Source organism: Podarcis gaigeae (genome assembly GCF_964106915.1).
Source record: "Podarcis gaigeae genome assembly, chromosome: 15".
Lineage (NCBI taxonomy): Eukaryota > Metazoa > Chordata > Lepidosauria > Squamata > Lacertidae > Podarcis > Podarcis gaigeae.
Genome location: NC_139692.1, coordinates 41157793 through 41175018, shown reverse-complemented (window position 1 = coordinate 41175018; position 17226 = coordinate 41157793). Strand labels below are relative to the sequence as shown.

Genomic DNA, 17226 nt, shown 5'->3' with positions numbered 1-17226 from the left:
AGTAAACGTGTGTGTGTGTGTGTGTGTGTGTGTGTGTGTACATATACATATACAGTGGACGTTCGGGTTGCGAACGTGATCCGTGCGGGAAACACTTTCACAACCCGCAGCGGCGCATCTGCGCACGCACAGGTTGTGATTTGGTGCTTCTGCGCATGCGCGACTGCCAAAACCCAGAAGTAACCCGTTCTGGTACTTCTGGGTTTTGGCATTGGCTGTGCTCCCTCTTCTAAGGAATTACCTCCCCGGTGAAGCCCCTCAGGCTGGCTCTTTCCTCAGTGAAAAATGATTTTAAACCTTCTTCTGTATCACCAGTCGTTAGTTACCCTTCTGCTGCTGTGTTGCTGGCTGGTTGTAGTTTTTAGTGGGTTTTATTTGCTTGTTTAAACATGAAGTTGTTTTATCCAAATTTATGACCGTTCTAATTGCTTTTAAGTGACTTGATGACTTTAAGCGACTTGCGCTCTTGTCAGCTGTCCTTCCATTGGTTATAAAGGCAATAACATAAGTTACATATTTGCATCTTCCAGAGGCCATGTTTCAAAAAAATGTTCTGTTTGGGATTAATAAGGGTTTCTTTTCATTCCACATTTGTTAAAAATTGTGTGTGTGTTACATATTTATTTAATATCATGGCAAAAATACAACTTACATAAGTTCTTTTTTATTGTCATGTTATTTGCAGTAATGTGATGTCTTCAGCCCAGATCTTGAGCCCTTTTATTTGAATCAGGTGGCCTTTCTTTCTTGCTCTGTTAAAATCTGCCAACATGAGATTCCACGTTGCGCGTTTGTAAGAAATCAGTCTTTTAGTGTGGCAGCCCCAACACTGTGCAACTCACTGCCTATTAACATCAGGCAGGATCTCATCATCACCTGCTGAAAACACTTTTGTTTCTGTAACCTATCCAGACATGTAGGCACGTGTTTCAATCTCGTGGTTAGCTTATCGTTGATTTAAATTATTTTAGTTAATTGTAGGTAGCCATGTGGGTCTGCCGTGGTTGAAACAAAATTAAAAAAATCCTTCCAGTAGGACCTTAGAGACCAACTAAGTTTGTTAAAGCTCATACCAATAACAAACTTAGTTGGTCTCTAAGGTGCTACTGGAAGGAATTTTTTAAATTTTGTTTAAATTATTTTGTGTGTGTTTTAAATAACTTTTCCCCTGATTGTTGCATTGTTTAATTCTTTCTGTAAACTGCTTCAATGTTTTGTTTACAATTAAATGGTATATACATTTTATGATATATATTTTTAAAAAAGGGTGGGGGGAACCCAGCTCATTGCTATTTCCTCTGACGATGGCTCCCCAATATTTTGGGCAGGTCCATTTTTTCCTGTCCTTGGTACTTAACATTCCTTTAACCAGAAAGTGCCAAGGGATAATAAAAGCTGGTCCTTTCTGCGTGCCAAGAGTATGTCCTGCCACCAAACCACAGCCAAGAGTTATTAGCGTTTTGAGTGGGGCTGTGGAGGGCTTTTTTATGGAAAAATCCTGGCTTGTAACCCTTCCCTTCGGAAAAGAAAGCCATGTTCACACCTTTGCTAATTGCAGTTAATTGTGTTTTTATGATTCTCTAAAGACTTAATGGCCGTGATGCCAACTCCAGCTCAGGTGTGTGTGGAGGGGAGAGATCCCAAGGGAGGTGTTTCCCCCCCTTGAGTGATGAACGTTACCTGTCTGTGTCACAAAAGTTCGAAAGGGTCACTCTAGCAGGAAGAGCTGCAAATGAGCATCTGGGATAGTTCAGCGTTTTCAATCTGAATCAGCCCGCCGGATGTCTGGTTCAACAGTGTGTCAGTTTTATGTCCTCTTTCTCGCTTAATAAAGGCTTTTTTAAAAAAATTTATTAAACACACTTGCACAATGCAGGGTGGGAAGGGAGATGTGAGAAAGGCTGTGCAATCCTGTGGGGTTGGAAAAATAAACTCCCCAGCCCTGGTTGGTTATTTCCTCCCCCTTTCCCCATCTCTGGTTACTTAATTTGTTGTTTTCTTCGTTCACAGGACTTTGCCTCCCGTGCTAAGCTGGCAGTCCAGAACCTTGTGCAGAAAGTTGGTTTTTTTGGAATCCTGGCGTGTGCTTCAGTAAGTCCTTACTCCTTCTCTCCAATAAATGTATGGATGGGTTGAAATTGTCCCGTTCCACCTTCCACACCCAACTTTCACTACCCGTTCCACCTTTCCCAGCAAGGAACTCACAGCTGTCTAGGTGCTTTTCTTTATTATTCATCAAATCGTCATATTCTAATCCTTTTCAGACAAAGATTGCCCTTCAAAGTGGGTCTTATCAATTTTAAAAAATCAAAATAAGGAGATGAAGGGCAGACTCTGAGATTTTAAAACGTGACGAGGAGTGAAGGAGCAAGGCAGAGAAGGGTGGTTGGTTTGATGATGCCCAAGCAATAGGCCAAGCTGAAAACAAGCATTTTATATTAAACCCCTGAGGTTGCACAGGGATGTGCAGACAGTGGATAAAGACCATGGGCTTGAAAGGACTTGCAGATGGAAAATGCGCTTACAAGGTGAAAAAAAATAATAATTAGGAAATATGAGCCTCAGCAATAATGAGCATGTACAGAGTGCACCTCACCTGCCAGTGAGGAACCACTTTATTTAATGAGATGTTATTTTTACATTTTAGACTTCCTGGTAATGGTGATTGATGGGGAATAAATGTTGGTTACATTTTGATATTTCTTGACTCTTGTTTTCATTTATGTTTCAAAGAGTTTGGGTTGGGGTCGATGGCAACTCAGGGAGTTTGGGGAACCCTGAATTAAGGCCATTGCTGGTGCGTCTTAGACAGAGGTATTGCAATGGGCCCTGAAGCCCTTGTCCCTCCGTCAGGCGTCAAAGGCTAGATTGTGCCTCCCTTCCTTTCCTTTCCTTTCCTTTCCTTTCCAGAGCCTGCTGGCAATTGCTAGTTGGAATCAGAGCATCCTTTCTCCCTGGGAAGGGCCTCCTCTATTTCTTTTCAACAACCATTCCCTTTTCTCATAGGCTATCATTGGCTGCTTGTGGGACGCGGGTGGTGCTGTGGGTTAAACCACAGAGACTAGGACTTGCCGATCAGAAGGTCGGTGGTTCGAATCCCTGCGACGGGGTGAGCTCCCGTTGCTCGGTCCCTGCTCCTACCAACCTAGCAGTTCGAAAGCATGTCAAAGTGCAAGTAGATAAATAGGTACCGCTCCGGCGGGAAGGTAAACGGCGTTTCCGTGCTCTGCTCTGGTTTGCCAGAAGCGGCTTAGTCCTGCTGGCCACATGACCCGGAAACTGTACGCCGGCTCCCTCGGCCAATAAAGCGAGATGAGCGCTGCAACCCCAGAGTCGGCCACGACTGGACCTAATGGTCAGGGGTCCCTTTACGGTTATCATTGGCTGCTTACCACAACGGCTATATTCTGCCTCTTCAGTTGGAAGCAACCTACCGCTGAGAGTCACAAATGGGAATAAATGTCGCAGCCTGCAAGCTTCCCCGAAGAAGCATTTGGTTGGCCACCGTGAGAACAGAAAGCTAGACTAGATGGGCCACCTGACCTGGTCCAGCAGCCAGAACATCTTCTGATGTTCTTACCTTTTTCATGCTCCAACAGGTTGCTCCTGGGTGCCAATCTGGCCTTGTTGAGCCAAGGCTTCCCTTCCCCACTTTGTTGGGTGGGGTAACGCAATCAAGGAATGCCCCCTGTGATTTGTTTAGTTGAAAGTTTTGGTCCAAGTCCAAACAGACGTGTTGCATTGTCAGACCTGGCTGTGTAGAGCCAGTAGATTTTGTGGTGGTCTGGACTGACAATGTGGAGAAAGTTATAAAAGTCCTGGTGGGACGTCACGTCCTGTCTAGGAGTCCAGATGAAAAAGAGGTGTTAACGGTGTTATCTCCGATAAAAAGAGAAGCTTTTGGGGAGCGTTGTAGTTGAGAAAGCTTCATTCTAAGTGAGCCATGATGATGTTGGCATAATTTGCAGCCCATAGCAGTACACCGATCTGAACGTCCATGCTCTTCCCCAAAACTAAAGTAATTGTGGGTAGTTTTGAGGTTCTTATATTAATTTACTAGGTGCTGAACAGCTTGAGTCCAGGATAACTTAAGGATTGCTTATATCCCTGCCCAGTCACTGGGGTCTTCAGGGAAGTGACTGTTAGTGGTCTCTTGCGGCTCAGAAAACATGTTTTATATTTGTTGTTGTTACTCAGACACACATTTCTATTTATTTATATTGAATGTGCAAACTGCCCAGCTGAGATCGGACGTTAAGTAGTTTTCTCAGAACCTCTGTGGTGTCCTGTAGGTAACTTGGTTTGGGAAATGGAGTCTATATAGCCAAATATGTTAAAAACAATACCTCATGTTCACACAGCAGACAATGCTGTTAAATTAGAATTAAAATGGCACCACCCATGCTTAGTATTTTGTCAAAAGAACCAGAGTTATTTGTCCTTAATTGCTCTATTCCCAAGATGGTCTTTAGAGCGGTTTACAGCTTTCTTGGTTATGGATGCATACGTATCAGGTTAACCGAATTAGTTGCAAAGTTTGTGTTCCGAGCTATAAAAGAGACATAAGCAACTTTTACAGAATTGTTAAAAGTGTACTGGTTTTGATTTTGTCCTAACCGTGTTTAAATTCTTAACAATTAAGCCTGTACTGTTGGTGAACTGCCTTGTATTTCTGAGTTCCTTCCCCCAACATTGTTTGGAGTTACCTATTTATTTATTTATTTATTTATTTATTTATTTATTTATTTATTTGAATTTGGGCTGCCTGTGGATTGTCAGTAAGCAAGGACTTCATGTTGGTCCCAGTTCTGAAATCATCCCCAAAGGGCACAGTCTTGCAGGTCCGGTGTGCAATTGCTTGCTGCGTGTATATCTTGTTAGTGCACTTCATTGCGACATCTACCCAACCAGAAGGTTTTTTGGTTTTTTTTATGACATTACACAAATGCATGAAACAACCAGTGGTGAGGAACTTGTGTCTCTCTAGATGTTACTAAACTACGACTCCCAGCATCCCTGCCCATGGCCCATTCTTGGTGGGGCTGGGGGGGGGGAGCATCAGTTCGGTAACCCTCTAAAGGGCCAAAGGCACCCCCCTCAAAAAAAACCTGACTTAAATAAACTTGTCCCAAGACATAGAGGACTTTGTATATCATTAGTAAAACCTTGAATCAGTACACCCCGAGCGTAAATTCTTGATTTCCTAATAAAACAGCAGGATGAGGAAGTCAATTCATTTGTAAATTAACCTTATGACTTTTTATAACATTGGGTTGTGATAAAATAATCTCTGTTCAGGGTTATGATAGAAATAGTTGGAGGGCAAAAAATAGAAACCTTTCTCTGCTTGTTTTGGTCTTTCAGCTGGCTAAACCTGTTTTATTTTGATTTTACTTAATTTATGTTTCTGTGTTTTCCGTTTCACTTTAAGATCTCTTTGTTTTATTTTTTGGGAACCGTGCCATTCAGATTCCCAGGATGACACCGACTTAACAGCATTTTGGAGCAGATTTGGAAGCATGCACATTAAAGCCTACAGAAATGTACTTTAGAAAGCTTTTCGGCCTGATCCATGTCTAGCAGCTCATTTGAGTCACTCAGTTCAGGCCTTCATTGCATTAGAAATGCTGGATCTGACTCACCAGCTTTCAGTCACCCTGGCATGAGGCATCTTTGAATAAGCTGACTTGAGCTGAAGTAAGCTCAATATAACTGGAAATCATGGGGTGGGAGGGAGAGAAAGAGATTTAAACTGCCCTTGTCTGCCTCCATTTTTACTTTTTTTCTGTGTGCTTGTTAAATTATCTGCTAACTCATGGCCTGCTTTGGTAAAAAAATCCCCCCCTTCATTATGACATTATGTTGCCCCTGTTGGGTTTTAAAAGTTTAATGTGCCGTAAGATGTTTTATAGGAAGCTATTAATAGATGGAACAAAATAAATAAATATAGTAATTAAGCAGCAGCTATTTTTCCCTCTTTTTTTGTGAGATGCCTTTTGTGCGGAAGGGCACCTAAGCAGTTCAATTGTATTGCTTTGCTTTTTTTGTGAAGGAAAGTGAGTCAGACTTTGCGCTTTCGTGAAATTCTCATTTTCAAAATATTCTTATTTCTCGTTATTGCTGCATTAGTTTATATCCCCTTCTTCCTCTGAGGGCCTCAGCGGTAGCCTTCTCTCTCTCCTCATCATCATTTTATCCTAACAACAAACCTGTGAGGTAGGTTAGTCTGAAAGATAGTTGGGGGCATAAGTTCACTCAGCGAGACAAGAGTGGGGATTTATTTAATTGTGCATTTGAAATAAACATTCTGCATCTGTTTCGAAGCAAATGCACTGGTTCTAGCAAAATTTAGTTCATTTCCATCAAGGCAACTTATATGGGGGTTTCTGGCCTGGATCCCGTTAAAACTCTGGGCAGACCTCAGCTTCATTAAGCAAGATGTGCCCTCAAACCAGCAAATATCAAAAATGTTACAATTTAGGGCAAAACTATATTAACATTTTAAAAATGCGTGCTTTCTCTTGTCCTCATTGTAAACAATCACGCATTAATAAACTTGAACTGAACAGGGAACAAAATTTAAACAGATGTAGGTGAGGGGGGAAATTGTGACGACCCCCATCACACATAGGCCCAGACCACATCCACATTGTACGGTTAAAGCACTCTTATTTCACTTTTAAAATCATGGCTCCCCGATGCTCTAGGAATCCTGGGAACTGCAGTTTGTTAAGGGTCTCCTGACGCCGCTTAGCTCCTTTAACAAACTACAGTTCCCAGGATGCTTTGGGTGTAATCCGTGACTCTAAAAGTGGAAAAGGGGTGCTTTAAATGTACTGTCCGCTCAGAGCTCTAACCAGCTCACCCGAAATTTGGCAGTCGGGTAAAGTTGAGCCCAGGTTAGCTCCAGACTGCCTCTCACCCCTCTCCAGCTATAGGTGAAGTTTTCTATTTGTGATGACTGCTTTGCAAGGCGGGACCAAGGTTTACCTGGAAAAGGATGCACACCATTTCTGGTGAATGTGATGGGTTTTCCCCCTCCCCCTTCGTAGGTTGTGCAATGTTGGTGCACGTTTTAATTTGGAAAAATGTGATTTGTCTTTTGAATCCGCCTTCCTCCTTACCCTGTACATTACGACATCCACAGCTTAATCTCCAGAACATTTTGTCCTCCTTACCGAGACAAGTAAACACATCTCCTCTGGGTTCTGCTCGTAGTAGCAGTGAATCAGTCACCAGATTCTTTCCTGCCAGTGGCACCAGCGCCATTGCGTTAATCGCACAGATAAATAGAAGGAAATCGGATATTTAAAGGGTTCTGAAAGGGACAACGTCTTCCCCAGGGTCTCAAGAGTTTTAATTGGTTTTCTCTGCAAAGTTCTTCTATAGTCAAATTTAACTCTGCCTTTGGTAACAAGTTTATATGATACACCCCCATGCTGAAGACCGCAGGAGGGTTGGAACCAGAACTCCAGCAAAACGAACACAGAAACATTTGTTCTTATAACTCAATATGGGGATAGCCAACATGGTTTCCCCTCCCCCCCCATCATTTTGGACTACAACTCCCATCATCCCCAGCCAACGATCAGGGATAATGGGAGTTGTAGTCCAAATCATCTGTAAGGTGTCACGTTAGCTAACTTTGGCCTAGACTGCCTGACCCCAGTTGTCTGGGACCTTGTTAGCGACTGGGGATTGTATTGGCTATTTAAAATGTTTTCATTTTATTCTCATTTATCACATACAGCGCCTTTATTGATTTTGAAAGACAAGTATAACATATCCCAAATGAAAAGTTGCAAGCCACCCACCCTGTTTTACTGTCCAGTTTGCAAGACAAAAGTAGAGAGATACATTTGCCAACTTGGAAAAAACTGCATTATTATTATTATTATTATTGAAATTATATCTGTTGTGATCTCACTGTGAGTGCAGTAATTGCAGAAAAGAAGGATAAATGAACCAGACTCGAGTTTTCTTATTTGCTCATGCCCCTCTCTCCTTTTAAAGAAGGGAGTGGGAGGGAGGGAGGAAGCCCCTTTTAGCCAGAGTAGGTACTGACAGGACTCTGGATGAATTTATCTTCTTCAAGGAGAGCTGTGTTAATCTGGGCCAAATCCAGGCTGTTGCATTTCTCTTGCATACCTTGTCTAGACTGGGGATAAAGAGTCACATTTTCAATGTGCTGTATAATGCGTCTGAACACTTAGCGCATCAGCGTGGCAGGTCGGATATTTTTATGATCCCTTTAAGCAAAGGTTGACCATTTAGCTGGGGCAATAACAGCAATAATACTTACAATGAGCATTTTAGATGGCTCCAAGCTATCACAGGTACATTCTCTCTCAGTAGGCCTTACGCTACAACAAACTAGTAAGGTAGTCCATTGCTGTTATTTCCATGTTTGGACTTCCATGGCGGGGGTGGGGTGGGGACATTTAGGCCTCCAGGTACATCTGCTGGACTATGTTTATTCATTATACTTACTGAACTAAGTTCCTATACTTATTGATTGTAGCAAGTAAAACTTCTAAGTAGTTGACAAATATTAAAACTACCAATAAAAGCCAGCTAGTTTTTTAAATAATAATTAAAATTAACAGTAAAAAAAGAGATTAAAACACAGCAGCAGCTACGTGTCTGGGTAGGGTTGCCCAAACTACCTGTTTCAAGCAGTTGCTTAAATAAGCACTGCCTGATGTCAATAAGCAGGGAGTTCCAAAGTGCAGATGCAGGTAACAATGCCAGTGTTTGGACTACAGTTCCCATCATCCCTTGCCCTTGTCCATGCTGATTGGGGCTAATGAGGGTTGGGAGTCCCGCAACATCTGGAGGGCCACAGGTTCATCAGCACTGATACATCACCTCCCATCCCAGCAACCTTCAATTGGACAAGGCCCTGTTCTGTGTTTAGACTATGCGTGAGGTGCTGAACTATTATGGGCTGCCACAGCAATTGTCCCGAAGCCGTGGAATGTCCACGTCCGCCCCCCAAAAAATAACACAGTACCCCTCTGCAGGGGTGATTGTAAAGAGACAAGATCAGAGCAATAGATCTTTCAGAGACTTAGTAGGATGCCTGCGATGTAGATTTTGGTACATTCGGTTTCTTTACTCACTTACTCCGCAGAATCAGTGAGCCTTGCCCAGGAACCATGCATGGTTGGGGGTTTTGTGCACCCGAGGGGTTTGTGGGGAACAGGGAACAGGAGCGTCTCCACCCCCATCATTCACTGAGGTCCAGCTCCAAGGAGGGCCTTCTGGCGGTTCCCTCCCTGCGAGAAGTGAGGTTATAGGGAACCAGGCAGAGGGCCTTTTCGGTGGTGGCGCCCGTCCTGTGGAACGCCCTTCCACTAGATGTCAAGGAAATAAACAAATACCTGACTTTTAGAAGACATTTGAAGGCAGCCCTGTTTAGGGAAGCTTTTAATATCCAATGTTTTATTGGGCTTTTAATTCTGTCGAGAGCTGCCCAGAGTGGCTAGGGAAACCCAGCCAGATGGGCGGGGTATAAATAATAAATAATTCTTCTTCTTCTTCTTCTTCTTCTTCTTCTTCTTCTTCTTCTTCTTCTTCTTCTTCTTCTTCTTCTTCTTTATCACATAGCAGCCCTCCCTCACTCCCAGACCAACACTGCAAGATGCTTTTTGAAACAGGAGGGAGTTTTCAAAAGCAGCACTTGACAGGGAATGAGAGTCTGCTTTCTGTGAAAGTGAGTGGATTGGGGCCCAAGATCCACGCAAACTCTTGGGGCTCTTGGGGGTGGCTTGTGGCTGTTTGGATCTTCCTCAGCCAACACTGGGAAGAGCTGTACTGCAGTGGTAGAGCATATCTGAAGGAGCATCTCCACCCCCCATCGTTCTACCCGGACACTGAGGTCCAGCACCGAGGGCCTTCTGGCGGTTCCCTCACTGCGAGAAGCTAAGTTACAAGGAACCAGGCAGAGGGCCTTCTTGGTAGTGGCACCCGCCCTGTGGAACGCCCTCCCACCAGATGTCAAAGAGAACAACAACTACCAGACTTTTAGAAGACATCTGAAGGCAGCCCTGTTTAGGGAAGCTTTTAATGTTTTATGTATTACAGTATTTTAATATATTTTTTGAAGCCGCCCAGAGTGGCTGAGAAGCCCGGCTAGATGGGCAGGGTATAAATAATAAATTATTATTATTATTATTATTATTATTATTATTATTATTATTATTATTATTATTATTACCATGCACGCATAAGGTTTCTGGTATCTCCTGGTAGGACTGGGAATATATCCCGCCTGAAGCATGACTGCTAGTCAGTGTAGCCAGTGCCAAGCCAAATGGACCGGTAGGTCTAACTCCATATCAGCCTGCGTCCCTGATACCCCAAGACAGAAATTAACAAAAAAAACCAAAAGGGTGGTGTGCACCCGGCACTGCTAGCAAAATGTTATAATCAGGCTTCCTAACCTACCACACAGGGTTGTTGTGAGGATAAAATGGAGAAACGGAAACCCGGAGCTCTGTGGAGGAAAGATGGCGTGTACAATAATAATATACCCCACAACCATCCCAGGGAAAAATGAGGCATCCTGTTTTATTGCGCAAGAGCACGGCGGCCATTTTGGGTGCCATGATTTCCCCCCAAATCTCACCCTGAAAAAGCTCTTCCTACACCCTGAAAAAGCACTTTTGGGGGGCCCAAACTCACGCAGCACCCCAAAAAGCGTGTGCAAGCATGGCCCCCAACAGAACACATCTTTGGGGCTCCGTGATCTCATGCAGGTCACGTGACTCATGTAGGAGCAGGGTGAGAAGACGCACAACCCGGTTTTGGTGGAACAAACCTTTTTTTGGCTTCATCTTTCTCTCAGCAGCACACACGCACAGCAATAAATACCAAGGTTGATTTTATTTTGTTTTTCCCCCTTCTGTCTTTTGTTTCAGATGCAATTCATGAGGGATCAGTCTCAGAGACTGACTCACCGGGCCAAGTACACTTGTTTGGGGGGTGGGAGCTAATGGGGGAGCCTTCTTTTTAATGTATGGCTTTAAAATGGCTGGCTGTGGTTTTGTGCATTTCTTACAAAAGACGTCTGCGAGCTGTTTCTAATCTGGGGCTAGCAAGAGAGAATCGGGGCAGGGTCTGTTGTTTGTCTGGGACATTGTCTAGCTGAGGTCTCCCCAGTTTTTTTGGAAATTTATGTGCTGTAACACTAACATTCTTGGGTACGAGCCTTTTTTAAATTAGGAGAAAATGAGAGCTCGCATATTTTGTGTTGTTTTTCCAAAGGATTAAGGACTTCATAAGGAGACGTGAGGCTCATTTACTGCAGTAGTCTTCAAGCTTTCCAGACCCTGGACCCACCATTAACCCAAACATGCATTTGAAGGCTTGCAGGGTGGCAATGCTGTATTTGTAACCCACCTTGGTCTCTTAGAGGGTCCTGACCGACCACTGGAAGATGAAGGATCCAGTTTGGCCTTCCTCAACATGGTATCTTCCAGATATTGTTGGACTGCAGCTCCCATCATCCTCAGCCATTGGTCAAGCTGGCTGGGGGTTGATGGGAAATGGAGGCCAAAACATCTGGAGGGCTCCAGGTAACAGAAGGCTGATCTAAAACCCAACATCCCTATTTTCCACAGTGGCTATCCACATACCACTGGGAACATAGGAGCCTTCTGGATCAGGCCACTGGCCTGTCTAGTCCAGAGTCTTGTTCTTCTCATGGTGGACTCCCAGAAGCCCACAAGCACAGCATCACAGCAAAAGCCCTCCTCCACTATCTCCCCACACACCTTCAGCAACTAATCTTCCTAATACTGTTTGCTGTATTTTCTTCCCTTTGTTGCTTGATTTTTAATTGATTTTCGGCTGTTTTCTAGTTTGAGTAGTTTAAGTTGCCTTGAGGCACTTTTTGTAGAACATGAAGAATAAATGCCAAAGTTAATGATGATGAAAGATGTATAGGCTGCCCCTAAACATGGAGGTTCTGTTTGCGGCTGAGAACTGTTACTAGGCCTGTGATTCTCCGTAGACTTGTCCAGTTTCCCAGTGGCTGTTTGGCATTACAGTAGTACCTCGGGTTAAGTATTTAATTTGTTCTGGAGGTCCGTTCTTAACCTGAAACTGTTCTTAACCTGAAGCACCACTTTAGCTAATGGGGCCTCCTGCTGCCGCTGTGCCACTGGAGCACAATTTCTGTTCTCATCCTGAAGCAAAGTTCTTAACCCGAGGTAATATTTCTGGGTTAGCGGAGTCTGTAACCTGAAGCGTATGTAACCTGAAGGGTATGTAACCCGAGGTACCAGTGTAATCAAGTTATGGCGAAATTCTCCATCTTATCTCACTCCTTTTCCTCTCTCTTAACTTTACAGATTCCAAACCCTCTTTTTGACCTGGCTGGGATAACATGTGGACATTTCCTCGTTCCCTTTTGGACATTCTTTGGCGCCACCCTGATTGGAAAAGCAATAATCAAGATGCACATTCAGGTAATGGCGCTGGCCTCTCTTGCAGAAACACTGTCCTTCCATCCGGGACTTTTCACGCATTTCCAATCTCAATCGTAATTGCTGTTTCCAGGCAGTCTCTGACACTGGCTGTGTTAATGTTGAGCACTGATTGGAATGTGCCAGTGACGTCACTATCAGACCTACCGTTATTCTTTTCCCACCCACCACCCACCCCTCCTCCTGGGGCAGCCTAATGACTAAAAGCACAAAATATGTGAACCTGCTTTGCATTTTGCATCTGCCATGAAAGCATTAAGTGGCTCAACCTTCTTCCCACCACCCCACTTCCCCATCTGCAATAAAGGAAACAATAATATTAGTCATAGTCAGTTTATTTATATGCCACATTTTCCACAAATACCTTGTGCCCTGAATGGTTTGCAGAAAACGAACAATTGAAAGTCTAATAATTAGCACAGCCCCCATAACTTTTAATAAAAAGTATTACGTCTTGTGGACCTGTGTCTTGTAGGGAGACAATCCTCTCTTTACTACATGCAGTACGTATAAATATTGATTGTAAATTGGAGTAAAAACTGAGTCCCCTAATTTATAGTACTGGTTGGCCAAAGTTTGGGATATAGCCTGTAGGGTTAAACTGACTAATATAATCCAGGTCATAGAGGGTAGGCAAAATGATAACCTTTGAAAAATAACCTCTTGAAAATCATGTTCTGGTGTAACAAGGTACAAGAAAATTTGAATGCTTATCCTCTATTGAGATTAAGACCTTTAATTATGTACTCCATGAATATTAGCTGCTGTTTTTTTGCTTAATTCAAAGAAACATGATTTGATAACATTTAGCTATCGTATGCATGTTGCATCCTGTTAAAGAAAAAGGTCATATTGGGGGATTATAATACCTCTACAAGGATAGTTCAACCCTTTCATAACATCAAAAGTGTGAAAATGACAGAGGTGGCCAACATCTTGCCTTCCAGATGTTAGGCTACATGTGCCATCAATCCCGGCCCACACTGCCCAGACAATCGGGGAGAATGAGTTCACTATTAGTCAGTAGGATAACTAAACATCTATAGGCTTCCCTGAGGATAAATAGTCTGGGAGCTGGGGGGAAAACCTTGCTCTGGTGAGATAAGTTTTAGAGGACGTGCTGTTCCATAGTTGTTGTTTCAGAATGTCATTTATAATGATCTACACCCACATGTGGTTTTGGGGTGATGGCGTGAGTGGATTTCCCAGACTATTCAACATTGGGTAAACCCTGCATCTGCCATAAAAGTGTGTGATCTCCCCCTCCTTACTCCCGGCCTTCAGCCAGCGTGGAACTATTATCTCTATTATCTTGTTGTGTCTGTTTATCCACACGCATTGTGGTACAGAGCCCTAAACTTCTCTTGTGTGTGGGTTTATTTTTTTCTGATGTAGCTGAGGATTTTAGGAAATGTAGCTGTCACAGAAGATTTACGATGTAATCCCCTGCCCTCCATGCCAAACAGGAAGCTTCTGGACTCGGCCCAGCAGCTCGTTTTACTGTTGCGTTTAATTGGCCTTTAAATCCGCACCGCAAAATGGAGTCCCGTGTACTAATGGCGAGCTGATTCTCAGAGTGCGGGTCCTTTATGGGGCCAAATTGGATCCCCTCACATGCGTGAGGCAGGTGGCTCAGGGATGCCGAAAGGTTTGCAGAGCCAGCGGCCTTTGCGGTTTTGATGGGCTCCCATCAGCCCTATCTAGCGAGGCCAATAGACAGGAGTAACAAAATATGTGGAGAGGGCCACATTTAATGGGTGCTTTGCACCTGAACGGGCTTTGAACTTAAACTTGTGACTTGTGAGACCTTCCTAATTTCTTGACTTTTAGCCACACCGCTCTCCTTATGGGGTGTGGACTGTGCCCAAGTATGTGTGCATGCAAGTGATCTGTAGTAGAAAGAGCCACTCACCCCCGATTTAGTGAAAGGGAGGCAGAGGTGGAGAGATCTGGAGGTGGCCCAAACCACAAAATGCTCCCTTCATCCTTGATTTATGGAGTCTGGTGCCCTTGCGGTTGTATCTGTCACTGACACACAATTTCCCCATTATCTTGTTTTATTTTTAAAGTTGTTTTTCTCTGAATTCCTTGAGCAAACAATCCGTTAAGAAACAAAACAAAACTTGGATACCTATTTTAAGAGGACAGATACCTCGTCAAGTGATAAGCTTGCTTCTGGATGGCACCAGTCCTGTCTGCCAGTTGGGTTAAAGTATTTTAAATTCTCCATTTTGGAGGGGGGGAAATGTACTCTGCACTTTAAAAGAAACACACGCACAAATTCCTTGTCTTTATGGATTTGTTTTTGATATGTAGGGATAATTTTCCCTCAATTACTTTCCCATGGTCTGATATGGTACAGTCCAAGCATACTTTTACCACGTAATGAGCTTTTAGTGCAAAGAGCATCTTATTTTCCTGGCCATGGCAGATTTTGATCCGCCCAACGGCCAATAAATTAAAGACTTTAAAGCGCGAATGGGAACAATCTGTGGCCCTGCAGGTGTGTGTTTCAACGCCAGCTTTGTTCAGGCCCAGCCAGCATGATGATCCGGTCAGGAATGATGAAAATTGTAGTCCTGATATATTACAAGTTCCCTGTCCCTTCTTTAAAAGCTGCTTACATTTCATTTGCACAGCCTTGAATTTTGCTTCTGTATTTTGCAAAACAGCAGTTTTTGCATCCCTTGCCATAGGCCATGCTGGCTGAAGCTGATAGTAGTTCAGCAACATTGGGGGGGGTTCATAGGTTAGCAACTCCTTGTAGAAGAGGGGGCAGTGTTGGAAATACTTCACATTCTTCTGGTGGCCCATTTCACACACTACGCAAGCCTGAGGGGTACTCACAGTAAAAGTCACAGCCATTTCGCTTCTCCCTTGCTCATCCTGCTGCTGCACTAATCCATGGTTTGGCTTAGCACTGAGTTCATGGTTTGTCTCAAGCCAGACAAAGCACAAAGGGTAGCCAAGGTTTGTTCTTAGATTACTGCTTGGGGTTTGTCTGGAGGTAAGGCAAACCTTGCACACACACCCCCAGGTTCGGACGCAATGCTAGACCAAATCATCATTTAAAAGGTAAAGGTAAAGGACCCCTAAGCGTTAGGTCCAGTCGTGGCTGACTCTGGGGTTGCGGCGCTCATCTCGCTTTATTGGCCAAGGGAGCCGGCGTACAGCTTCCGAGTCATGTGGCCAGCATGACTAAGCCGCTTCTGGCGAACCAGAGCTGCACACGGAAACGCCATTTACCTTCCCGCCGGAGCAGTACCTATTTATCTACTTGCACTTTGACGTGCTTTGGAATTGCTAGGTTGGCAGGAGCAGGGACTGAGCAACGGGAGCTCGCCCCGTCGCGGGGATTCGAACTGCTGACCTTCTGATTGGCAAGTCCTAGGCTCTGTGGTTTAACCCACAGCGCCACCTGCATCCCTCCAAATCATCATTTAGCTGCAGGTATTTAGCTCCATCATGTAGCAGCCGTGACTTTAACTGTGTGTACCTGCCCACTTGCTCCTTTGTGCTTGGCTACGGTTTGGCTTAGCATTGCCTGTCAACCAGACCATTGTGTAACAAATGTATCTGGTCCCCACTTTAAAGTGATGAGGACATTGAGACACAATGGGTAAAACATTGTGGGATCTGGGGAGAAGAGAGACACAAAGCTGCCTTTTCCAGCCAAAGTTGTGTGCCTAGTTTAAGGCCTAGATGACCTTCACACTGGAAGAAATGTCAAGGCAAAGGGGTAACAAAATAACAGGAGAGGATGATTAATTGCATTGGAAGACGGGCTGTAATCTTGAATTGTTTTGGCTTCCCCTTCAGTTGAATATGCCTCTGACGGATGTTTTCCCTCTTTCAGAAACTTTTTGTCATTATCACATTCAGCAAACATATAGTGGAACAGATGGTGGCCTTAATTGGGTGAGTAACTTTATAGCTGCCTACTGACTCACCTTGTTGGGAAGTATTGCTGTTTTGAACCCTTTGCAGCCTTGGGGGCAGACATCAGGTTGCCCTCTCAGATGAGGTTTGGCTACGCCATTGCCCATGCTGGCCGCAAGGGCTGATGGGAGTTGGAGTCTGGCAACAGATGGAGGGCGCCTTATGGACTTAACCCATTCTCTGCTGCCTAAGAAGGAACAGAGGAGGGAGCCTGGGAAGAGAACGGAATTACTGCTCTTGGTTTGTTAACATTATATCCCGGGCTTTTTTGTCTTAATTTCAAAAGTGGTTCACACTTAAAAAAAGAAAAACCCAACCACAATGAAACACCTACAAAATGATGCATACAGCAATTAAAATTGCAGCGAGAGGAAGAACAGAAGCCAACATTTACCATATTTTTTGCTCTATAAGATTCACTTTTTCCCTCCTAAAAAGTAAGGGGAAATGTGTGTGCGTCTAATGGAGCGAATGCAGGCTGCGCAGCTATCACAGAAGCCAGAACATCAAGAGGGATTGCTGCTTTCACTGCGCAGCGATCCCTCTTGCTGTTCTGGCTTCTGAGATTCAGAATATTTTTTTTCTTGTTTTCCTCCTCCAAAAACTAGGTGCGTCTTGTGGTCTGGTGCATCTTATAGAGCGAAAAATACGGTATATCAGGGCCAGTACCATTTCAGCAGGTTGTCTCGAGTAAAACTAAGCTTTTCCTGCTTAGAGAAGACCTATGGAAATTAACGGACAAGACTAACTTAGGTACGTTAGTTTCAGTGGGTCTACACACTGTCTTAAGTGAAAC

General features: G+C 44.0%; 1 protein-coding gene across 3 annotated transcripts in view; it reads left to right on the top strand.

Annotated features, from left to right (window-relative positions):
* Positions 1–17226, top strand: part of VMP1 (vacuole membrane protein 1) — a 105133-nt gene that overhangs the window by 65429 nt on the left and 22478 nt on the right. For 2 of the 3 annotated variants that reach the window (XM_083715240.1, XM_083715241.1), the window contains exons 8-10: positions 2011–2091; positions 12357–12473; positions 16348–16409. In XM_083715240.1, coding sequence (XP_083571366.1) covers positions 2011–2091; positions 12357–12473; positions 16348–16409 — 260 coding nt within the window. Of the gene's footprint in view, positions 1–2010; positions 2092–12356; positions 12474–16347; positions 16693–17226 lie in introns of all 3 variants that reach the window. The other variant, XR_014558474.1, reaches the window with a different exon arrangement.